Consider the following 25,210-nt stretch of genomic DNA (forward strand, 5'->3'; position numbering starts at 1 on the left):
AAAGCCCTGGAACTCTCAGCACCAGCCTAGGTGGGAGCTATCTAGGGGAAGAGGATCCAACCCAGGGCCAGGCACTCACAACAACCTCCCCAAGCCTTGCTGGACTAAAGGGTCCAGCTCAATGCTGAGCTTAACTCAAGGGTGGAATGGCTGTGATGCCCAAGATGTCTGGCATGAGGAAGCATAGTGTAGACAGCACAACTGTGCAGCTGGAGAAATGGATGTAGGGAAAGAGAGCATCAAGCCTTGGTCTTCCAGGGAACGACTGGGATGCTGGGCTCAGACCTCCAAGCTCCACTTCCCCAGCACTTTCCCAACCCCTGATTGATACATCCTCTGACATAAGCATTCAGACATTCCTTGTGCCACAATCACAAGTTTGAGGGCAGCCTGGTCTACATAGTAAGACCTTGTCTAAGTATAACAAAACAAAAACTAACCAAACATGGAGAAAATACCAGAAAAATATACAACATAAGACATACCAACTAGAATGAGTGACTCCATGGTAGCATAAATTCCAACTACCCAACGGGTACCATGGCAACAGATGATTAGCAAGCTTCAGAATGTACACGATTGGCCAACAAACAGGCCAAGACCTACCCAGTCTCAAAGGCAACAGGAGAAATGCAAAACAGATGGAGGAAGTGCCTTTTTGTTCGATGTTTACTTGGTAACAGAGTAAGGAGAACACCAAGGAAGCTGACAGTTCACACTGTTGGACGACAGGCGTGTACGTGTGTGTGTGTGTGTGTGCGCGCGCGTGTGCACACTTCTCTGTGTGTGTGCATGCTCATACCACAGTGCTTCTGTGGAGGACAAAGGATACTCTGCAGGAGTCAGTACTCCCCTTCCAACTTGTGGGTCCTAAGGATTGAACTCAGGCCATCAGTCTCAGAGGTGGACACCCAAACCTGCTAAGCCATTTTGCCAGCCCTCCATTGTCTTTTTAAGGCAAAGTCTCTTGTTGAACTTGGAACTCGCCATCAGCTAAGCTGGCCAGTAGCAGTCATGTGAGGGTCTGCCTGTCTCCACCCTACTCCCAACAGCTGGATAAGAGACATGCCCAGCCTTTGTGTGAGTGCTGAGGGTCTAAACTCAGGCCCTGGTTTGCTCAGGAAGCACCTGACACACTTCCCCAGGTTCTTCGTGTTCTGCTTGGCAGCAATCTGGCAGAGCCCACCGATATTCATCATGTGCACCCATGTCACGCAGCAATTTCGCTCCTTGGGAGCTGTGCTGGGTCACATACACCATAGCACTCTCTGGAATAGCATCAGAGTGCAAAGAATCTTAGTCAACTGTCAAGAGGGAAGTTAGCCAAGTTATTACCCCGCAGAGTTCTACACCATTGCTTTAAGCCGGCGTATATCTAGTTGAACTGGCACACGAGGATCTTCAAAATACACTAGGGCCAGAGAAAATGCAAAGAGTGGTTTCATGTAAACTCACAGGTGTAATGGAGGCGTGGGGGAGAGGCACCTCTCCTTCACTTGGGGAACATTTTGCAGATGTTCCACTGTAACAAATTATGCAGCTCTCTTGGGAAGAGAGTGAGATGGAGGGAGGTGATGAGAGATGACTAAATTTTGCACCATATATCTTAGAATCCATTTAAATATTTCACAGTGTTATGTTTCCTAAGTATATGTAATTCTCACAGAGATGGGGACAAACAGACCACATGAATGCCTGTTCATGCTGAAACCTGTGGCTGAGAACAGGGCCTGGGGTCACATCAGAAAAGCCACCACACCAGTGCACACAGACCAACCTGGTAGGCAGCAATCAGAGAGGGACTGGATCATTTGGCGCATGCGTGGCACAATCCCCAAGAATCGGAGGAGCAGAGCCGCCCATGGCGACGGGCCCTGCAAAGAAGGGACACAGCTGCAACCAGGTGTGGAGGGACCAGGGCTCAGGTACCTGTCATCCAGCCAGGCTGGAGGCCTCAACCCACCCTCAGGTTCCAGACTGCTGGCAGCAGCTCATGGCCACACTGGTGAGCATGGGAGTGTGGCCCGGGCATGAGAAAAGGGTACCTATGAGGGTATCTGGGCATTTGCCTGCACTCATCTCCTAGGCCTACTCTGAGCCATATGGTCAGAGAAGTGACAGGACAGTGACAGAGCCAGCAAGAGGGTCTGATAGAGGTGAAGAGAGGAGACATCAGGAAAGGCAAAACATGACAGGTATGTCCTCGCACAGTCACTGAGTGCAATGATGGCCTTGCTGGAAACCCTCCACAGGTCCTTCATGTCACGTCAAACATGCACTTGTGAAGTCCTACCTTCCAGATGCATTTGTCACTCACTGTCCTCCAGCCTCCTTGTCCCCCAGTACCAGACAGTGTCAACTGTCCATAGTCTTTCCACCCTGTGGGGCAATTTCTATGTCCATGGCACAGACCCCTTTCTTACTGTCCCATCAGTAGAGGAACTCTAGTTCTGCCTGCACAGCTTCTGCTCCTCTGCCCTAGCAGAGCCCAGCACCTCTCTTCTTTTTCCTCATGGCCTCTGAGGTGTGGTTTGAATGAGAATCACCCCTGTAGGCTCAGCCCTTGAGTTGGTGGAACTGTTTGGGAAGGATCAGGAGGTGTGGCTTTGTTGATGGAGGTATGTTACTCGGGTGGGCTTTTGATCTCAAAAGACCAGGCCCGGTCTCTCTCTGTGTCTTCTACCTTCTATGGTTTAGGATGTAAGCTCTCAGCTACTGCTCTAGTGCCATGCCCCTCTGCCTGTTGCCATGCTCCCCACCATGGTATCATGGACTCACCCTCTGAAACTGTGAGCAAGCCCCCAGTTAAATGCTCCGGTGATCATGGATGGTGTCTCTTCACAGCGATAGAACAGTAACTAAGATACTACCTTTCCCTCACGAACAGTTCTGTCCCCAGGCACCCGTTGCATACCTGAGGGTCAATAGCTCTCCTTTCTCTCTCAATACCTAAATGCAAAAAATCCCAGAGTCCTTCAAAGTCATTACCCAATCCATGTGGATCAGCTGCATCCTCCTGCTCCCTTCCAGGGCCTCAGCTTGCATGTTCCCCTTCATGTCCAGCCTCTGAGCTATCACAGGGACAATACCATTTCTCCCCAAGGCTTCCCTGTCACAGCTCCTGGTGCCAATGGTAACAAGTTTAAGTTCAAACCCCTTTGTATATTTCAGCCTATAGGAGCTATGCCTTGTGGATCTCTGTGCTCCCCACTGCCTCTGCTCACCTGGCCAGAGGTGACCTACCCTTCTCTTTTTGTCTGAGTCCTGCCCAGCTCTGAGCACTGGGTGTAGATCTCCCCCTATCTCCAGGGACTTCAGCAGTGGCAGGAAAGCTGAAAGACGCCATAGCAGAAAGCGCTCAACATACACTGGCGCAGGAGGCTCTGAGTCCCTGCAAATGGTCAGTATCTTGAGGGACTGGGAAACTTGGCTCTCACTTGAGTTGTCCCAGAGCTGCCAAAACCTGAGAGTGGACACAACATAAATTCATTCTCCCATAGCTGTGAATGCAAGAGATCCAAAATCGAGGTGTCAGTAGGGCTGTGCTCCCCTCAAATGCTCTAGATGTAGACTCCTTGCTTCTTCCTGTGTCTGCTGGCCTCAGGAATTCCTTGGCTTGTGACATCATTCTACCCCTGCCTTGCTTTTCCCATTCTATGTCTTTATATAGTGTCCTTGTGTATGTGTGTGTACTGTCCATGCCCATGTTTGCATGTGTATGCCTGTGTATATGTGTGTGTATGTGCCTGAGTGTGCCTTTGTAGACTGCCCTCCTGTGTGTGCATATGTGTTGGATGCATATTCATGTATGTTCTTGTATAGTGTCCTTGCATATGCATGTGAATGTATGTGTCCATGCATGTACAATGTGTGTAAGTGCCTATGTGTGTCCCTATACAATGTTTTCATGTGTGTGCACGTGTATTCTGTGCCTGTGTATGTGTGCATGCACACACATGTGTGTGTTTCTGTCAAGCTGCGATAGGAACCTGAATGACTTTGCCATAAAGATTACATCTGCAGAGACCTATTTTTCCCAAATAAGGTCACACTAACAACAAGTACAGGGCGTTAGGACATAATGCAGACCATAGGACTGGTACCTAATGCTGCACTTGATACACAGGGTGAGACTCTTGTTCTTGTGACTAGCCAGCCAAGAAAGAGTGATGAGGTCAGAGCAGGGAGGAAAGTGTGCTGAAGACAGCTGGTTGGATCTGGAGGAGTGCAGGCAGGATTGGCCGCACTTAAATCCTGCCTAGGCATAGAGAGCACAGTGCACTCCTTTGCAGTGTGGGCTCCAAAGTTGACTTGCAGAAAGGCCTTCCCAGAGCCAGGAGCTAGCAGGGGAAGGCTCTTCAGGAAAGCAGTGGCAAGAGCAGAATTTGTCCCTGAAACACACAAGGCACAGCTCTGAGGAATCCCAGGCGGGAAAGTGGCCAGATGCAAAAATGTCAACCTCGGTAGGGAACTTAATCAGGGATGAAACTGCATAGCCTGAGGGAACGAGTGTAACCCAAAGAAAATGTGACAGGAAAAGGGACAGGGCCGGGCTGCAGGTGGGAAGAGGAGGAAGGAATGAGGCTCATGGGGAAGGGGTTGAAGGGGAGGGGTAATCATGACTGGAGACACAGAAGATGAGGCCTGGTACCTGAAAATGTAGCCCAGAGACTAGAACAATCAATTAAGAACACAGGCTCCTGGGTATGCATAAGAGGTCCCGAGGCAGGCTGCTATGCAAAGGAGCAACACGAGGTCCACTCAGTAAACGATTCGTCTACCATGTCTTCTTATGTGAATACCCAGTGCCCAGCCTCTAGCAGGTAGGATTAGATGAAAGGAGGAAGGAACTCAACTGGATGACCTTTAGGTGACCTCATCACCCCTGAAATCAAATTCAATGTCTGCTGCAAATGGGCTTCCCAGGCAGCAGAGGGCGCTGTCTGGCCCGTGACATGTATGCAAGAGACTCTACACAGGTGCCAGGTCTTATGGCAGCTTCTCCCACAGAGCCACCAGCATCACCCAGGCTGGCTACAGGAGTGCTGTGGAACAGCACAGTGGGAGGGGCCAGGGACTCAAAGGAGTGGGGAAAAGATCCTTGGCAGGGGACAGTATGCTGAACACTGGCACCCACAACTGCGATTAGTTCTGCCTTCACCCACCTTGGGCACTTGTCACCACAGTGTGAGGAAAGAACGGGATTCTATACCTAGATATGGGGTGTGACTTTGGCATGCCTTTCCTCCTTTGGGACCCTCAGTTTGTGTGAGATGTTCTCATCATGTTGGAGAGGCGCGTGTGAGAGTTGGGCCTTAGATACCTGCAACCAAGTCACTCTGGCTCTTCCTTGACATAGTTAAGATGGCAATGGCTCTCTACTCCCAGCTAGTTTATAGCTGAATTGCTTTCAGAATACCTGGTGCCCAGTGTTAGCTGCTATTGCCACGAGGATAGGCAGGCCATCAGCAAGATGGGAAGAGAGGCATTGCTGGAGAAGATGCAGTGAGATGAGGTCAGGAGGCCCAGCTACAGTCCCAGCTGCAGACCCAGCTTCAGTCCCAAGCCCTTCCTGGGAGTTGTTTCTTTGGATAGAGGATGCTTATGGCCTTCGGTGTTACATCTCTGATCCTCCTGGAGTAGTCTCTTTACCTTTTTATCCAGGCTCCAAGCCTGGCTAGCCAATATTCCTGGATGACATCTGACTCAAAGGCACTCCCCACCTAGGGAATGTCTTCTCCAAGTTTGGACCAGGCTATCCCACAAGGCCCTCACAAATTGGAGACAAACCATGGGAAGAGACATGAAGAGTACTCCTGAACACCTGTGTGCCAAGCTGGCACTGTGGCGTTACACTCCAGGTCAACGTTGTGTTCTCCACTTTATAAGCCATGCCACGGAGGCACAGAAAGGCAACCTAGGCTCAACTGCTTTCACCAAAATAATGCTGGTTTGATTGCTAGGCATTCATTACACCTCATTATCTTTTGCCTTGAGGAATCTATCAGGAAGATTCAGCTCCTATTCCTCAGATACTTCAACTGTGAGACTTACCCACAATATAAGCTACAACAACGAAACTATTTGCAAAACAAAAAATGTGAACTGGGTCTAGGATTAGGTATCACTAAGTATCAGCTATAGGATTTAGCAACCCTCAAGTGGTACCTCCTTCAGTTACAGAGGAGATATGAGCCTGCTTTAATTATTAAGGAGGTTTTAAGTTGTTCAGAGTACGGGTAAAAATAGGTAGCCTGATTACATTACAGATATGCAGTATGCTAAAAATATACACACCCCTCAACTTGATCTAACTATGGAAAACTTTTTCACTATAAAGGTAAAATTTTCGGAACAAATGACTGGCAAAACTCAAGTACACTGTTTTCCTAAAAACAATGCCCTCTGCTTAGCTGGCCTGCCAGTATATCTCTGGATTTCTTATTTTATGAAACATGCCAACAAGGAAGGACATCAGAGTATAGTCATGAGTCAGCCATCCTCCAAAGAGTCATTCATTCAGCCAGAACACAAGCTAGTGGGAAAAGAAAACTGCGGTAGAAAGAAGTGATAAGAAAAACTTGTGTGGAGAACACATATTGTCCCCCCTCCCTCGTGACCTTCTCTCTATAAAGCATCAGTGACAGGCAGATGGCACCTGGGTACCCAGCAGTCTGCTTAATCGAGCAATGCTATGTTCTTGGCATGCATTTCCACGGCACTGCAGCACCACTGCAGTTCACACTGACCCCCCAAACCTGCACATCACCTCATGCATCTTCACCACCTTTCCTCTCACCGGCACTGCTGAGGATCGGATGGCTGAGGGCACATGTCCACCAGAGTCCTCTCTGATACACACAGCCTAGGCTGGACAGAGCAAAACACACAGCCCGGGTCCACCAGGTGGACCCGCTAAGACCCAGAGGGCTCATCTAGACTGGCTGGGTCAGAATAGGCACCTCACAGTTTGGGATTTAACAGAGACCTCCAGGGCTTCAGCATGTGCCCCCTTTACCTCCACCCACTCTCCATTATCTTCCCCCAACAAACCAAAAGCCCTTTGTCTAGGCAATCCCCCCTCCCACCCCCAGCAGCCCACCCACCTGCTGTCTGACCTTGCCAGGTGATGGAGATGGGGACCGACTGCTGGTAGGAGCGAAGACAGAGATGGCCCATCAAGTTTAAACACATCTCCCCCTTCTGCTGATGGCTCAAGGCAGGAGGGGGGCAGTTTTAAGGGCTGAGGAGGCCCTAAGGCTCCTCTAGCTGGGTAGTTTCCCAGAGTGACCTCAGACTGCTTACTCAGAGGCACAGGCAGGATGGAGAGGGCTTTTCCTGTGACAGCCACCACTGGAGTTTAAAACCCCCTCTCTGTGCCGGGAACACGAACACACACACACACACACACACACACACACACACACACACTGCCTGGTCAGTATCCACTGCAGAACACATCTGCCTGAGTGAACCTCCTAACTCTGAGGTGCATGGGCAAGATCCTCACCCTGGAAGCCGATGACTGAACCTCGGGTGTCTAGGGAGAGGAGAAGGAGGTGGTAGGGAAAGGGGATTTACTTCTCTTTTGCAGCCTCTGAAAGCTGAAGCTTGCCTTCCTCTACTAAAAGATGGCTGGCCTCTCTAGGCTGAATTCAGTGTCTGGGCTTCCCAGAGCCAGTCCCCAGCACACAGAGAGGAGGTATCTCCCTTGGGACATTAGCCTGGGTAGCGTCCTTCCCACTGTTGAACTGCTGGTTGCTCACAAAGTGAGAAATTGCCTGCTCCTGTCCCACTTCTGCCTAAATCCTTTGTCCCTCCTGTGAGGGCAAAGGGCCCTCGACCCAAGACTGGGGCTAGTGCAGGGGCAGAGCTTTGAGCTCAGCCCTCCAGGATACTCTCAGCTAGGGCTGGGGAAAAGCAAACAGCTCAAGTGGCCGGCCGCCCCGGGGCCCTCCTGCCCAGCCCGGTCAGCCCGCCGACTCACCCCAGGGAGGGGCTCTCCGGAGTGAATGTGGATCCGGCCCCGGGGCCGCCGGGGCTCAGGCAGTCTCCACCTTCCCCCCGCCCCCGTGCTCTCGGTGCCTCTCGGTGCTGTGCGGGCTGCCGCTGCAGTGAGCCGGTGAGGAGGGCGGTGCTGGGGTCCGAGATGCGCTGCGCCGGGGGCCCGCCTCCCCGCCGCTCCCACCGCTTCAGCACCGCGGACAGCGGCCAGCCCCCCCCACACGCGAGCGGCCTCGCCCGGAGGCCCGCGCCCCACCTGAACCCCAGGTCCCTGCTGCCGGGCTCCAGGCACCCGGCTGGACAAAGGCTAGCTCCCTTGGAGGGACGCGCGAAGGCGGCGAAAACGCAGCTCAGCCTCTTAAAGCGCATCAGCGTGGTCGGGAACCCGACCGGGCACCTAGGGCGCTATCTGGGCCCAATCATGACCAGGGAGGAGGCTGGTCCTTCGCGTGGGTCCAGCATGGGAGGGGCCCAGAGAAGATCGGTGCTTAAGCCCTCACCTCTCTGCTACCATACGTTCTGGATCTGTCTTGTGAAGTAGAGGTTAGAATAGAGGATGTTGGGGTTCCATCCGACCTGCAGTTTCACTTCCCACCCACCAAGCCCATCCTTGGTGTCAATCAACCAACAGATGGGACTGCTAAAGCTTGGTGACATCACCCATAGCCACTTCCATGTTGTTCTCATTTCTGTTAAAAATCTCTCCTGCTGTTCCTTGAGATGGAGGTGCTCTTCTGACTTGGCTTCCGAAACAGAGCAGCCACTTGACCCTCAGCTTCGTTTCTCTTCTGGGATAGGTGGGAGTTGCGAGTCTGAGGAAACCCAACCAGTCTAGAGAATTCACAGTGGGTGGCCACGGAGGCCCTGCCAGTGAGGTGAGGAAACCCTCTCCCTCTCTCTGAACTAAATTGGCCACTCCTGCCTAATTCTTTTTACAGCACCACAACTTTTTCTCTCATTAATTAAAATACAGAAGCATTTTTATTTTTATCTCTGGCTAACTTCCCTGCCCCTCATTGGAACAGGGAAAACAGAACACAGCAATTTAAAAGTCTAGGTTCATAAATCCCATGCAAGCACATGAGAGATTCCACACAAGCACAAGGCAGAGGCTGCTGAGAATAAGTACGGTCTGGAACACTCATGAAGGGAAATATGTTTGGACCAGAAACTTGGTGCCAGGCAGGAGTGCCTTCTTTTTCACAAGAAAGTAGAGTAATGTGCTGTGCCTTAAAAAGCGATGGAGCCTGCTCTCGGGACCCTTTCTTCCTGGGCAGCCTCAACCCAGCCTTGATCTGGGGGTTTGTGTCTAGTATCTTGTTATGCTATGTTAGGTTAATATCACTGAGAGGTCTGCTCTTTTCTGAAGGGAAATGGAGGAGCGGTGGATGAGGGAGGGGTGATGACATTGAGAGGGGCATGGGGTGGACAGGGGATGGGAAGGAATGGAGGGAGGGGAGGCTGTGATCTGGGTGTATTGTATGAAGGGTGAGTAAACAATAATAAAAGGACAAGAAGAGGCGGGGCCACTAACTCTGAGAGTTACCTCACCTTCCTTCTCTTTCCTTTTTAAAGAAATGTGCTGTCAAGGCTCAGAAAGAAGAGGGGCTTCCTGCTGCAGACAGTCTAAACCTCCAGAAGATAGGAAACCAAATGGTCATGGCTTCTGAGTGTCTTTGGAGATTCTTTGGACACCTCATTCGGATGTCACCTCATTCGGAATGGGATGTCAGGAGGATTTTGTGACAAACGATCTCTGTAGTTAGTCCCTTTGTCTAATTTATGGCAGGATCAGCATTTTTCAGCATGCCTGCATCTTTACATCAGAGACCAGTGAGGGCCCAGACAGGCTCACTCTCACATACGTGGATGTGTGCATTCATGTGTGTGTGTGCACACGTGTTCAAGTGTGTGCGTGAATAAACACGCGTGTACACACACTAGAACAACGTTTAAAAAATTCAGTCACATGTCTATATTTATACTGGGCTCCAAATGATGAAAGATTTGAAACAGAAACAAGCCAAGACATATAGCAAGGTTTTAAACTTGTCTGGTCAGTCCATTACTTTCTGGATCTGGAAAACCTTGCTACCTAGAACACACTTCCCTGATTCTCACCCGCAGAGCCTGGGAAAGTGCTGTGCCAGGCCCTTTCCTCCTTCAGCTCCTGGCAGGGGCTGCGGTGGAGGGGATGGAGGCCCTTTGACCTTCTCTCTAGACACTGTGATGCTGGTGGGCAGTGAACACATGGAGCCCCCAGCCCAGCCCATCCTTTCCTCTGGTTCCCAGCCCTCTCCTTCCTCTCTGAGCCCCCTAGGATGTTTTACAGGAGCTCAGATTGGCTGCTTTGGTGGAGGCCTGCCGAGCTCCCATCCACATGCACTGCACCACCACTGAGCTGTGCTGAGAACTCCCAGAATGAGCAGACCGAGGGCTTGGGTGGACTGGGAATGAGGTGTGCTTTAGGACTCCATCTAATTCCTTTTCTGGCCACCACCACCCACCCTCTCTTCACTTCCAGCTCAGACCCTGTTCAGTCAACCTAGAGAAGGCAGTCTGGAGCACGTCTGTCTTCTTGGTAGGCAGGGAAAAAAGATCCTCTCAGCTTACAGAAAGCACACAGAACTTGGCCCTCTCCAGGGTGCTTAAAAGGCCGCGAGAAGGTATTCCTTTGAGTAACTACAAACAAAATGCCATAGCAAAGAAGACCCGCAAGACGTAATAGCTGCCTGCACCTGAGTTATGCCTCGTGAGCCACATGCATTTTCTGTAGAATTGAAAAGGCCTTCGTGACATCATCACATTGTAACTGATGCGCTGCTCCTCTAGGAACAGACCCGTCAGCCGGAGCTTGAAAAGAGTCACAAGTGACATGATAGGTCGTCAGGCTCTCTGTACCTCAGTGCACATCTGTGTAAGATGACGACTTAAGGTTGGCTGATTTCTGCCATGTCTTTCAGCTTTTAAAACCCAGTGCCTTGAGGACAGTGACGGCAACTGAGTAGTAGAGTGCTGGCTGTCCAGGCAGGAGGACCTGAATTCAATTCTGAGCATCCAAAACTGGGCATGGGGTTTGAACTTATAACCCCAACACCAGGAAGGTGGGGGCAGGCAGTTCCCGGCAGCCAGTCTATGAGTCAAGCCATGGGTCTCAGTAAACAAGGTGGGGGTCAAGAGAAGTCAATGCCTGAGATTGACTTCTGGCTTGTGTGTGTGTGTGTGTGTGTGTGTGTGTGTGTGTGTGTGTGTGTAAATAAGCGTACAATGAAACCACTGAACTACACCATTCCACGTGTGAAAAGGAAGTGTTGTTCAGGGAGATACAAAACTGCCAGGTGTAGTGTAGCTATTCTTTAGTACTTTGTAGGTTCCTCATTCTTCTACTCTTCTCCACCCTTTTTCTTCCACCCTTGTTAGCACACTAACACTAGATAAAGAGAGAAAAGAATAGAGAGGAATGGAAAGGGGAAGGTGTTATCCTTAGATTACTTCCTGTCAATTAGGGTCATTGAGTTCCTTGGGGCGAGTTTGATCTTTGTCATCAGGATATCTAATTTCTTCTTGTTTCTTCTTTGCACACAGCTACTTAGCAAACTGCAACCAAAGACAACCAACGGCTAGCCAACAGCCAAAGACAGCCAACAGCCAAAGACAGCCAACAGCCAGCCAACAGCCAAAGACAACCAACGGCCAGCCAACAGCCAAAGACAACCAACGGCCAGTCAACAGCCAAAGACAGCCAACAGCCAGCCAACAGCCAGTCAACAGCCAAAGACAACCAACGGCCAGTCAACAGCCAAAGACAACCAACGGCCAGTCAACAGCCAAAGACAGCCAACGGCCAGTCAACAGCCAAAGACAGCCAACAGCCAGCCAACAGCCAAAGACAACCAACAGCCAGCCAACAGCCAAAGACAGCCAACAGCCAGCCAACAGCCTGCCCAGCCTCTTGGGACACTAACCTTTATGTACCTTCTGAGTATTTCCCAGAATTCCAAACATCACACAATTGCAGAAACTATCTTCAGCTAGCAAACCATGCCTCTGCTAGAGCATAAGGCAAGAGGCAAATCATAGTTGGCTGCTGTTGACAATCTGAAGCAGGCCTACAGCCCCACACCTGGGATTAAAACAAAAACATATTCTTATATTTCTGTGGGTTTTTTTTAAAGAAACCAAAACTCCACAATTGTCACTACAGCCATGGCTACCTTCAGGGATGCAGAGCAAATAGCAAAGGGTAGGCAAACCCTTGCCAGTGTTTGGTGTTTTGGAAGAGGGAGTCTGTAAGCTGGAAGAGCCTGGAAGTGTTGAGAGTATCTATGGGAGAGATTTGCAATAGAGAAGATCTTGAGAGCTAGCCATGGGGCCACACTATGTCTTACAGATATGTGCTAACTAGGGAATTAGATGCTCCTGTTTGTTTGAGGTAGAGGCAGATAGGGAGGCAGTGCCTGTGGTCGTTTGAATGAGAATGGCCCCTATAGACTCATAGATTTGAGTGTTTAGTCATCGGGGAGCAGCACTATTTGAGAGGATTAGGAGGTGTGGCCTTGTTGGAGGAAGTGTGTCACTGGGGATGGGTTTTGAGGTTTCAAAATCCCCATGCCAAGTACAGTGGCTCTCTCTTCCTCTTGCCTTCTCTACCTCGTGTCTACCTGTGTGGACAGACCTCTGACACTATAAGCAACCCTCCAATTAAATGCTTTCTTTTGTAAGAATTTCCAGGGTCATGGTCTCTCTTCACAGCAATGGCACAGTAACTAAGACCAAGTTGGTGTCAGGGAGCTGGGTACTACTGTGACTGGCATGACCATGATGCATGTTGGCAGAATGTGGGCTTTGAGACCTTGAATTAGGAAAGCATTTGAACCTTTAAGCAGAGCTTAGTGGGCCATACTAGTGCCAGAAGATAAAATCTTAGAGCATAAAAGGCAGAGTTAAGGTCAATATGAACTATGGGGACTCTGGTCAAGAAATTTCAAAGCAGAAGAATTAGGTAGCGTCCTAGAGACCATTCTTGTGATATTTTTTGTGAAGAATGTGGCTGCTTTCTACCCTTGTCCAAAAAATCTGCTTGAAGACAAATGGAAGAGTTTGGACTGATGACCTTGGCAGAGGAGATTTCAAACAGCCTAGCATTGACTGTATCTTGTAGTTATCAGTGTTTATTCCTCTGCAGGTCTATAATGAAAAGGAGCGAGCTGAACAAGGTAAAATACAGAACATACAGATTGCGGAGAAGAAGAGTGCCAGGAAGTGTAGTGGACCTAAGTCCAGTGCTCAGTTAGATTAAAAGTTTGAAGGAAAGCCTGGTGCTTAGTGAAATTAAGGTTGTGGTGACATCAGGGCATGATCCCACCCAGCTAAGCTTCCAACTCCAGAAAATTCAAGAAAAGCTTAAGCAGTGAAGGAGCCCTTCAAGAACAGAAAGCTGATGAAATGTATGCGAATAGGGGGCCGAGTGCCAGCCCCAGCAAGCAGAAGACTGTGCCAGCTTCAGGCGTGTTTCTGGCTTTTAGAGTCAAGGATACAAGAAAGGGGTTGTGGGATCTCCCTCTGCAGCTAAGGAAAGCTGCTGAGGCCAGGTGTGAGTCAGACATGTCTCGGTATGGAGGCCCAGAGGGGCCAATGCATAAAGCTGTGAAGGTGAAACCTGGATTTACCTGGAGCCTGGAAGATTTTGGAGATGCCAGAGTCTTGGTATATCTGCCAAGAAGAGCTGGTAGCAGGGAGTGGAACCAGCCCAAGAGGGAGAAGTGTGTTGCAGCCAACAAGGCTAAAAGGAGTTGGAGATCTGAAGAGCATTTTGACATAAGACATGGAGATGCAGAGTTTGGAGTTGGCCATGATGTTTTTGATCTTGCTTTGGTCCAGTGTTCCCTCACTGTGCTCCCTTCCCTCCTGTTAGCATGGTTATGTACATACATGGTCATGTACATACTGTATGTTGGAAGTATGTGACCTGACTTTATATTTGGATATTTACAGGGGGTTACAGTTAAAAGATTTCCTTGAGTCTCAGAAGAAGCTTTGAAGTTTTAAACAGTGTTGAGATGTGACAGACTGGGGGGGGCTTTTGAGGTTGGACTGCATGCAGTTTTGCATTAGGATATGGCTTCAAGCTTATGGGGGCCAGGGAGTGGAATGTGGTGGTGTGAATGAAAATGTCCCCATAGACTCACGTGTTTGAAGGCTTAGTCTTTAGGGAGTGAAGCTAATTAAGAAAGATCAGAAGGTGTGGCCTTGTTGGAGGAAGTGTGTCACTTAGGGTGAGCTTAGAGGTTCTTTTATAAGAGTTGGTATGGTCATGGTGTCTCTTCACAGCAATGCTGACTAAACCATCGTGGGTACAGACGTTTGCTACTAAACCTGAAAAACTTGGTTCAGTTAATGGCCCTAGAACCCACATAATGGACGGAGAGAACTGACTTGACAAATTTGTTGTTTGGACCTCCACACATGTACTGTGGCAAGCCAGTGTGTGTGCATGTGCACAAATACACACATCCCAAAATAAATTTAACTTTCAAGTGTGCAAACAAGTTTAACAGACATGTGTCAAACATATGTAAATGGTTGATAAGGATGTGAAAAGATGAATTCAACTTCACTAATGCAGAACACAAATCAGAACCACAGTAGGTACCACAGACACCCGTTACCATGGCTACACCAGAAGACCAGTGCTGGGGAGACGCTGGAGAGCCTGGAGCTTTTATGCTGGCAGGAATGAAAGTAGTGGAGCTGCTGTATCAGTTACCCTGTGACCCGGCTATTACACAAATATCCTCAAAGGAACTGAAAGCTGGGGCTACAGAAGTACCTGAATACTAGTGCGGTCTACAGAGCTGGCATGCTGATGAAACCCAGTGTCCACTGCCAGATGACACACGTTAATCCCAGGAGACAGAGGCAAGCGGGTCTCTGAGTTCAAGGCCAGATTGGTATAGAGCAAGTTTCAGGTAAAGAAAAGTTTAGGTCCAGACATGGTGGTACACGCTTTTAATCCCAGCACTCAGGAGACAGAGGCAGGCAGATCAGTGTGGAGTTCAGAGGCAGTTTTTATAGGAACAGTTTCACAGGGATGAACAAGATGAAACATATGCCTAAGGATGGAAAACTACTCAGCCTGTAAAGGAAGGAAATTCTGGCACGTGTTATAAGCTGATGAAGCTTGAGGACGTGACAAATAAGTCACAAAATGACACCATGTGATTCCCTCATGTGAAGTTCCCAAAGAACTCGATCCACCCAGGCAGATAGTAGAATGGGGTTTGCCAGGGGATACTGGGAAGAGGGAAAGGGAGTCATTAATTAATGAGCATAGTTTTAGTTTCTCAAGATAGAACAAATTCTGGGGGTAGATGGAGATGGTGGCTCCCAAGATATTAATGTAGTTAATGCCACTGAACTTGTATGTTTAAAGATCATTAAGATGATTGGCAGCCAATGGCTGCTGAGGGAGGAGGAGACCTTTTTTTTGGGGGAGGGGGGTTGTGGTCATGGGTAGGTTGCTGATGCTCAGACAGCACTAATTGGACTCAATGGGCTATAAAAAAGAAAAACATGAAAGTCTAGAGGGAGGGTGGATACAACCAAGATACACTGTATACATGTGTGAAATTGTCAAAGAATACATAAAAATATTAAAATGGCTAAGATGGTAAGTTTTATATTTGTGTATTTTGCTTTAAAACATTTAGTAAATTGTGTGTGTGTATGTATTTATGGTGTTCATGCCTGTGCACATGCATTTTTGTGGGGGCACAGCATGTGAAGACCACATGTCAGGTGTATTCCTCAGGCTCTACCTTATATATTAGTGAGAGCTGTCACTGAACTTGGAACCCTGGCTCAGCTAGCCTAGCCAGTTTACTCTGAGGATCCCAGCTCTACCTTCCAAGAGCACTGTGGCTGCAGGTGAGCCATCACTCGCACCCAGATTTTATGTGGGCTCTAATGTAGAGGAATTTAAATCCAGCAACACAGCTAGCTGCTCTGGCAAGGGATGCTCCACTGGAATACACACACACCTTAATCTCAGGAGACAGAAAGCAGGCCTCTGAATTCAAGGCCAGACTGTTACAGCGCAAGTTTCCAGTAAAGAAAAGCTTAGGTGCAGGCACAGTGGTGCATGCCTTTAGTCCCAGCACTCAGGAGACGGAGGCAGGGGGATCAATGACTGTTCAGTTCATGGAGTTTAGAGGCAGATTTTGCAGGGACAGTTTTACATAGACAGGTTGCAGAGAAAACAAGCTAGACACAGGTGAATACAGAATGAGCCAGGGAATGAGAAGGAGCCAGAAGATTCAAACAGATCGCCAGAGTTAGTTTGAGGCCATGCAGAGCAATTTACTGAAAAGATGAGAGAAGTCAGATTGAATGAGTCAGCTTGGAGAGGAGTTTGAGCCAGAACAGCTGAGTTGAACCAGCCAACCAGAGTTCAGAAGGAGCTTATTCAGCAGTAAGCCTCTGAGATGGCAATTATATCGGGCTAATAAAAATCACTTTTATGTTCTGGGGACAAACACTTTACCCACTGAGCCATCTCTCCAGCCCCTTATTTATATATTTGACCACAATAAAACCTTTTTAAAACCAATGACTGTCTTAAGTATATATATTAACAAAGAGTGAAAGCAAGATATGATGCCATTACAGCTTTAACCCCAGCACTCAGGGGGCAGAGGCAGGTAGATCTCTGAACTCAAAGCTAGTCTGGTCAGTATAGTGAGTTCCAGGACAACCAGGGGATCTTATGCATTCTACTGACTTCCAAAGGAACAAGGCACACAGAGATGCATGCAAACTCATAAAGTAAACTTAACTTTTAAAAATTGAAATGAAGATGTTTTCATACAAAACAAGATGAAAAGCATACTTCACTGTGGTAGACATGATCACAAGAAATGCTAAGGGCTCCTTGAGTAATGAAAATGATCTCAGATAACAGCACAGCAATGTAGAAAAAGCTAAAGATAACCTAAACTGTTTCAAATACAGTTAAATATAAGTAAGTAAGTATTGAGTTTACACGGCACTAATTATGGGCTGGGATATAGCCCAATGATAGAGAGCTTGCATGGTCCTGAGCCCAGCCCCAACACCACTCAAAACAAAACTAAATTAAACAGGAACAGCCACCTGGGCTTTGTGGGATTCACCCTTGTCACAACAGGAGGACACAGGGAACTAGACCTGCTGAGGCAGCCTTAAATTGAAAGGGAAAATAATAATTAAGGTACACTAAAATGTATCAAGGATTCATATTGTAATCTTAGTCAAAAATAATATTTAAAAAATAGAGAAAGGGCTGGAGAGATGGCTTAGTGGTTAAGAGCACCTACTGCTCTTCCAGAGGCCCTGAGTTCAATTCCCAGCAACCACATGGTGGCTCACAACCATCTGTAATGGGATCCGATGCCCTCTTCTGGAGTGTCTGAAAACAGCTACAGTGTGCTTACATACATAAAATAAATAAATCTTAAGAAAAAAAATAATAAAATAAATCTTTAAAAATAAACAAATTAATTAAAAAGTAAAAAATAGAAGAGAAAAATGAAATAGTTTAAAATGCTTGATTAATAATTTTAAATATTAGAAGGAAATCTACACCAAATGGAATTTCCTCCCTTTTTAAGGTTGAATATATTCCTCTAGAGCATGGTTCTCAACCTTCCTAATGCTGTGACCTTTTAATACAGTTAGTCCCTCATTTTATGGTAACCCCCCACCATAAATTTATTTTCATTGCTACTCCATAACTGTAATTTTGCTACTGTTATGAATTGTGATGTAAAATTTTTTGTAGATATACGTTTGCCAAAGTGGCTATGATGCACAGGCTGGGAACTGCTGCTCTATGTGGCTGCGTGGCCAAGAGTTTCTATCACCTGAGGGTGGCTGTGAGTCCTTCCAGCCTTTGGTTTTCAGGTCACATAGTGACCAGGACAGAGCAGAGAGCACGGAGTCAGGCAAATCTGATTTATAGCCTACTGGCTCTGTCTGTTAGAAGCTTGGTGCCTGGATAAGCCATAAAACACAGTGACACAAAGGGCAAAGCAGGCTTGCACCATGGCCTCGTCAGTGTGAACTTCACACCCAGGCTTCTGTCCTCAGACTGTTAACTTCTACCCAGCACACAAGAAGACAAACTGAAAACCACACAGCCACCAATCAACTTGCAGCTTCATAAAACACATTGCCAGCCAACGGTAATTGGCTGGAGAGCATTTCACATTCCATCCAACAAGTCTCTATTTGTGGGACTCTGCACTGGGGCAAGCCGGTTGGAAATGTCATGCCTAAAAGCAATGGCTAATGAATCTCCAGAGAGGACTTAACACAAAGCATGAATGCAGACTTGTGTATGGACATCTGAGTGGTCTGCAGGCAGCTTTGACAGCTAGGCTACAAGTTCAGTTCCTTCCCCAGGCAGTACAGCATCTGACAAGCTTATCAAGGGCTGGAGAGATGGCTCAGTGGTTAAGAGCACTGGCTGTTCTTCCAGCACCTATATGGTGAGTCTCAATCATTTGAAATTCCAGTACCAGGGGATGCATGCACACACATGCACATGCACACGCACATGTAGGCACATATATACACGTATGCATACATACTATAACATAGATACACATATTTCAGATTTAATCCCACAGTAAAGTCTGCTGGAATTCTTGAGACCAGTGTGAAGCTACTGGCTTTGTCTTCTTGCCCGTCTCCCTCAAAACCACCTTGAAGAATGTTCACATGAATTGACCAGCGTTCAAATCTTTGTACAACACACTATAGCTCCAACCTGTCAAACTTCTCCTAGCTCTTCTCTGGCTCTCAAATGAAGGTCGCAGTAATATCATATATTGTGTAAGGCTGCCTGGCCAAAACCTCTTGTGCACCTGGACATATCCTGTCAATGATGAAACTCGAGAAGACACAAGAGTAAGCATTTGTGCATTCTACCCACTACGGTCGTAGGTACGAATGTCCAATTGTCAATGGCCACCTGTCTTTTCTCTGAAGCCCATCAGTTTGTTGCATGGACACAGAGTCCCTTGCTTTCCTCATATACGGCCATCGGTGCACAACCAAGTGGCACACACAGCACAGGTTTCCAGTGGGATTCATATCCCCCATCCTCAACAGCACAGCACAAAACAGAGCCGCTATCTAAATGAGGACTGTTCATTCTGGAATAGGAGGCAAGACTGTGCAGCTATTTTGCAGAAAGCATCTATTCTGCCCAAGGCTCTCAGGACAGAGTGTAAGCCACTGGCTCTGACATCTGTAAAGACTATACCCAAGTCCCTTTCAGCTAAGCCACCTCCCTCCCTGGGGCCTTATGGTGGAGTCAGCAGGATTGGCAAATGCTTGCTTGATGCTGACCTGTCCAGCTGTACTGGGCTTGTCCAGGGCTCTTTGGGTCTTTGGTTTCCATGAGCTCTGCAAGCTGTCTTTTCTTTCTGGACTGAATGGGCGGGGCTGATACTCACTTGTATGAGCAACTGGCACCTGAAACTGGTGGAAAAGGTGCCTATCTGGTGAGGAGGAGGAGGCTGCCTGGACCACCCACAGGTTCCTGATTCTGAATACACACAGGGTGTGGCCCTACTTGAATGGCTCTCTTTCTCCTGTCAGGGTGTAGATTTTCCCAAAGCCTCTCTCTGCAATGGGTCCATTTCTAAGACGACCCAGTGACCCTTCTGGGATCTCCCTTTGCTTCTTGAGTTCAGCAGTTATTCCCAAGAGGATGCCAAGGTCAGCAGCTCTCACCACTCAGCACCGGAAGCAAACAGTCCCCACTCATCCTTCCACAGAGACTTGGCCAACATGTTAGTTGGGGCACGCTGCATATGGACTAATGCCCAGCAATTTTTTTTGCCCATTTGTCATGACTCATGTAGATTAGTTCCAAAGCTATTAAAAAATATTATTAAATATTAAAAAATTAAATGATCTCCCCTTGGTGAAGCTCTGAAGCCAACACAACTTATTAATTAACACAGTTGCTGACTCTCGAGACTCATCACGCCGGAGCTGCTGTGATAATCTGATTTCCCATATAATTGCCACCGCTCTGCAAGTCTGAGCCACAGCAAAATCATCAGACTGAAGTATACAAAAGGCCTTGACTGGTTTGCCCCAGTGAAAGGAGAATTATGCCATCCACTTGCCACCAGCGCCCCCTAGTGGTTGGGATGTATTTGCAGAATGGTTCTCTTGGAGCTAAGCTTCCATGGGAAGAAAGGGAGACTTGCATCCAACACTTCAGCAGCAATGCCAGGGGATAACATGGTTCTGAGGAAACAGTAGATAGGAGGCAGGCGCCAGGTTCATTCAGTGTGGTGGCAGTTTCTCAGGAAGGTTGAAGCAGGGGAAATAGCACACGTTCAGGAGTCTGAGTCCAACCTATTCTACATAAACAATAACATTTTTCCTTTTCTTTTATGTGCATGGTGATTTGCCTCCGTGTTTCATGTGAATTCGTGTACCATGTGAATTCATGTACCATGTGGATGCAGTGCCTGCAGAGGCTAGAATAGGGTACTGGATCCCCTAGGACAGTTGTAGGTGGTAGTGAGCTGCCATCCAGGTGCTGGGAATTGAACCACAGAGCTCTCTCCCCCTCAAAATAAAAAAAATGTAAAGTGATGCCACCACTCCCTACCAGCCCTTTTCCGAACAGCATGAAGGATGCTTCACTGGCAACCAAACTTTCCACCAAAGGCATCGTCGCTGTAGTTTGTTTTGGACACTGTGGGACAGGCATGGTGCTGCTGACACCGAACAGCATGAAGGATGCTTCACTGGCAACCAAACTTTCCACCAAAGGCATCGTCGCTGTAGTTTGTTATGGACACTGTGGGACAGGCATGGTGCTGCTGACACCTTACATATCTTTGCAACAATCCAGTTCTTCAAATAAAGGAACTGAGCCAGTCAGCTTGAGGAGGGTTCACATGGCAACAGAGTGACATGGCTAAGAGCTTTGGGAACTCACTTGGGAGTTCATGTGGAGCAAACTAGACACAGAGCTTGGTTCTACTCCCTGGGACTGTCCCTCTCCACTGATACTGCCATCCATCATCAGACACCACTGTCCTGCTTAGCTCTGAACAAAGCTAAGACTGAAGCTGTCCCATTCTGGTTAGTCTCTAACTCTGCAGGTGGCCACGCTGGCTCCTCTCCAACACCAGCCCCAACCCACCTCTTCTTAGTGGTGGGCAGGATCACTTAGTGGTGGGCAGGATCACTTAGTGGTGGGCAGGATCACTTAGTGGTGGGTAGGATCGCTTAGTGGTGGGTAGGATCGCTTAGTGGTGGGTAGGATCGCTTAGTGGTGGGTAGGATCGCTTAGTGGTGGGCAGGATCGCTTAGTGGTGGGTAGGATCACTTAGTGGTGGGTAGGATCACTTAGTGGTGGGTAGGATCACTTAGTGGTGGGCAGGATCACTTAGTGGTGGGTAGGATCGCTTAGTGGTGGGTAGGCTCACACACCACTTCCTCCAAGCAGGCTTGCTTCTCTGACTTCAGCTGTAGCTGAAGTACCAATCTTGGTGCACCCTTCATTAGCACAAGGCACGAGTAGTGTGATTTGAGGTTCCCCATGGCTTGTGGACCACCTCACTGTTGGGGGGAGGTCCGTGGAAGCTGCCAATAGGATCTGTTTTCCTTTGATTCTCAACTCTCATTATATTAGCACAGAATGATGTGCAGTAAATATTGAAAATATTGTTGGCTGGTGGTTGATTTTGAGTTTTTCAGTTTATTGTTTGTTTTTTTCAAGACAGGTTTTGTGTGTGTGTGTGTGTGTGTGTGTGTGTGTGTGTGTGTGTGTAACCCTGGATGTCCTGGAACTCACTCTGTAGACCAGGCTAGCCTCAAACTCAGAAATCCACCTGCCTCTGCATCCCAAGTGCTGGGATTAAAGGCGAGGCCCCCACTGCCTGACTTGGTCATTGTGTTTTATTAATTGTATTATATAAACATGGACTGACCTCAGATCTGTGAAACTCTATAATATTTAGCAGGAAAGCAAGTTTTCCCGACTGGGAACGAACACGCAGTACTGAGGTAGCGAGATTCTGGCTGCTCACTCACAGGACTCTAGACAGAGTATTGATGTTCAGGAAAAGTGCAAAGCCAAACAGAACCTCAGAGCTCTGCTCTCAGTCAAATGGTGGATTCTAGATGCACAGGAAAGAGCAGATGCCAATTCATGGGAAACTGAAGAACAGTGTGAGAGGAGTTATCCTACCAGCCATTCGCATGTGCCACACACTCCTGTCCCTAGAGGCATTGCAGGTGTGGCCGCTGTGTCCCGCATGCATCAGTAGGTGACAGAGAGGAGAGAAGCCCTGTAGGAGCAGGGGTCTGTTACCACCAAAGGCCAGGCCAATGTCCCTGGTCTGGTGCGCTGCCTGGAGACAAGTTAGTGTCTGAGGATTGAACAGAACTGGCCCCACCCCTCACCTGGATATCACAGGGCTGAGAGCTGGCCCTGGGGGTGTGAGAACAGGAGAGTTGCCCTGCCCCTTGCCAGCTGCTCCTGAGAGAGACCCTGCACCTCACCTGGATATCACAGTAGAGCAGACAGTGGTGGTGGGTGGCAGAAGCCGTCCAATCACCGCCGGGGATGAGTGTTTTGCAAATGAAGCCCCCTATGACAAGGCCCCTTTGGATTTTCCCACTCACCTAGGTAGGACGACCTGTGGAGGTTACTGCAGACCCCTGGGCTGATTCTAGGGAGTGCATAAGCTTCAAGCCCCTTCAGCGTTCACTATGCTTATTCTTGTGGTAATTCCTAGGTTTGCTTTGTCAGTTGTGATTGAGGTTGAGTTTACTGGGAACAAACACCTCTTGGGTGGACGAGTCTTTGATAATTTTTCTAAAGTTTATACAAGGATATTAAGCCTCTTTGCAATCTACCACAAGAACTGGATCCTCTGGTTGCTCCTGGCTGCCTGTGCAGTCATTTTGAGTAAGCAGGAAGAACTCACTAAGGTTAACAGTTCTTGTTTATTTAACTGTTCTAAAAAAGAGATAACTATATCCCAAGAACTCAGAGGTGGTTTCTAAAAGTTGGCATTAAGAACTTATAGAACATATAAGGAAGAAATAAAGGACATAAAAGGTCAGACTTTCCTCCAGTGCCAGAAAATCAACACAGGAATCTAAATCTTCCATTCCCCTGGAGGTGAAGTACAAATAGAAACTGCCAGGAAGAAATGGAACTTGGTTCCAACAGTTAATAGTTAGGCATTTGTCTTAGTTAGGGTTTTACTGCCGTGAACAGACACCATGACCAAGGAAAGTCTTATAAGGACAACATTTAACTGGGGCTGGCTTACAGGTTAAGAGGGTCAGTCCAGTATCATCAAGCTAGGAGCATGGCGGCGTCCAGGCAGATGTGGGGCTGGAGGAGCTTAGAGTTCTACATCTTCATCCAAAGGCAGCTAGCAGAAGACTGGCTTCCAGTCAGCTAGGAGGAGGGTAATAAAGCCCACGCCCACTCCAATAAGCCACACCTCCTCATGATGCCACTCCCTGGGCCAAGCATAGACAAACCATCACAGAATTAATCATTACCATTCTGAGAATGCATAAATAGGATCACAACTGCTGTTGTCACAAAAGTGATACAGAGTGGTATATAGTCAGGTTAGTGGTATATATACAGATTAGACCCACACCTGAAAAATATTATTCTATGCAGAATATCATACTCTCTACTGGGTATAACTAACCATAGAGCTTGAATACCTTTCATTTCCGTGACCACATGTCTGCTGCTGGCCTGGGCACGGTATGAGTAGGATGTGCCTGGAAAAATATAATCACTTGGATTGCTATATAACATTCATGCTTAGATAGGAAATAAAGGTTAATTGATGCTTAGATGTGGGGCAAAGGTCAATAAATGATGACATGGGATTAGGGAAAAGGAAAAGAAACCAACAAGAGTAAATGTTAATGATTCTTGAGAAAGGGTTAAAGGGAAATTAATTGAAACTGGTCATGCTTGAATGTTCTGGAACTTGTTTAATAAAGATCACACAAGCTGTTCAGGGCCATCTATTTGAAAGACAACCAGTGGTCAGACAGCTCCACACATCAGTCCTATAGGCCAGAACCCCACTGGAACAGGACTATGGCAGGTAGGGGCACAGGTAAGCTGGTCCCACAGGAGTGAGTGTGGGAGAGTTGGCCCCATTTATCTACCATGCAGTGAGGAAAGATCCCCCCACCCCTCCCTATGGCAGGTAGGAATGCTGGCCTGAGGTCATTAGAGCAGGAAAGCTGGCCCTGTCCCTCACCTGGGCAGCACAGTAGAGCTGGCCCTTGTGGTGGGGGCAGGGCTGAGTTGGCCCAAGAATGTGAGTATCAGAGAGCTGGCCCTACCACTTGCCTGCTGTGTGATGACATGGGCAAGGGAGAGATGGCCTCCTTCCCTTCCTTGTCCCTTGCCATCAAGGCAAGCAGGAGGGTTTGCCTCCAGGGTCATGAGAGTGGGAGAACTGGCCATGTTTCTTACCAGCTGCAATGCTTGAGAGAGTGGGCCCTGCACCTCAGCGGAACAGCAGGGTAGAGCTAGTCCTGATTGTGGGGTGGCAGGTGAGCCAGCCCCAAAGTATGAGAGCAGGAGAGCTGGCCCAGCCACTCTCCCGCTGAAGCACAAAGGAGAGTGGGCCCTGCACCTTGCCTGTGCAGTACAGTAGAGCTGGCTCTGATGACATGGCACAGATGTCATCAGACAAGGGAGTGAGATTAGGAGAGCTAACTCTGCCCATTGCTAATAGTGGCATTGGATGGGCCAGCCAGGATAGGGCAGGAGAGCCCATCCTGGTGTGGTCTGAGTGTGGGAGAGCTGTCAGACTGACCAGCTCAGAAGCCTCTGAGGCCCAGATCCAGGGCTTTGAATTGGCTCACCTCAACACCTATGAACTACTGGAGCACATGAAGGGGCCAGTCCCACAGGTTCAAAGCTACAGGATCTCCATGACACAGGGCGACAGCAGGATGTCCAAGAGGAACCTCTGAGAGGATCCAGTATTGATGGTGTAGCAGAAGCCAGAGGCCTCAAATCAGACCAACAACTCATTGCAATGAACATTTGCAAGCAAAGAAGTATGGACAAAATTGTGGGACACACTGTGACACACTACAGCTTCCTTTGTTGTGGGATAGGTCGGAGGGCAGG

At 48.3% G+C, this 25,210-nt stretch overlaps 1 protein-coding gene, 1 long non-coding RNA gene and 1 pseudogene across 21 annotated transcripts in view; 2 read left to right on the plus strand and 1 right to left on the minus strand.

Moving 5' to 3' along the window:
• Osbp2 (oxysterol binding protein 2) overlaps positions 1–25,210 on the minus strand; it is a 160,269-nt gene that overhangs the window by 62,869 nt on the left and 72,190 nt on the right. For 2 of the 20 annotated variants that reach the window (XM_030246388.1, XM_030246387.1), the window contains exon 1: positions 7,119–7,373. The exons of 10 other annotated variants lie outside the window; for them this stretch is intronic. In XM_030246388.1, the coding sequence (XP_030102248.1) occupies positions 7,119–7,194 (76 nt within the window). In that variant the 5' untranslated portion in view covers positions 7,195–7,373. Of the gene's footprint in view, positions 1–1,777; positions 1,875–7,106; positions 7,374–7,987; positions 8,427–8,504; positions 8,639–25,210 lie in introns of those variants that run through there. 8 more of the 20 variants (XM_030246391.1, XM_011243771.2, XM_030246390.1 and 5 more) reach the window with 8 other exon arrangements.
• Positions 7,398–14,552, plus strand: Gm51882. The gene is made up of 2 exons (XR_003949629.1): positions 7,398–8,879; positions 11,590–14,552. It is a non-coding gene; the product is annotated as a predicted gene, 51882 (long non-coding RNA).
• Gm24013 lies at positions 22,293–22,391 on the plus strand (annotated as a pseudogene).

Source organism: Mus musculus, chromosome 11 (genome assembly GCF_000001635.26).
Source record: "Mus musculus strain C57BL/6J chromosome 11, GRCm38.p6 C57BL/6J".
In the NCBI taxonomy this organism is placed as follows: Eukaryota; Metazoa; Chordata; class Mammalia; order Rodentia; family Muridae; genus Mus; species Mus musculus.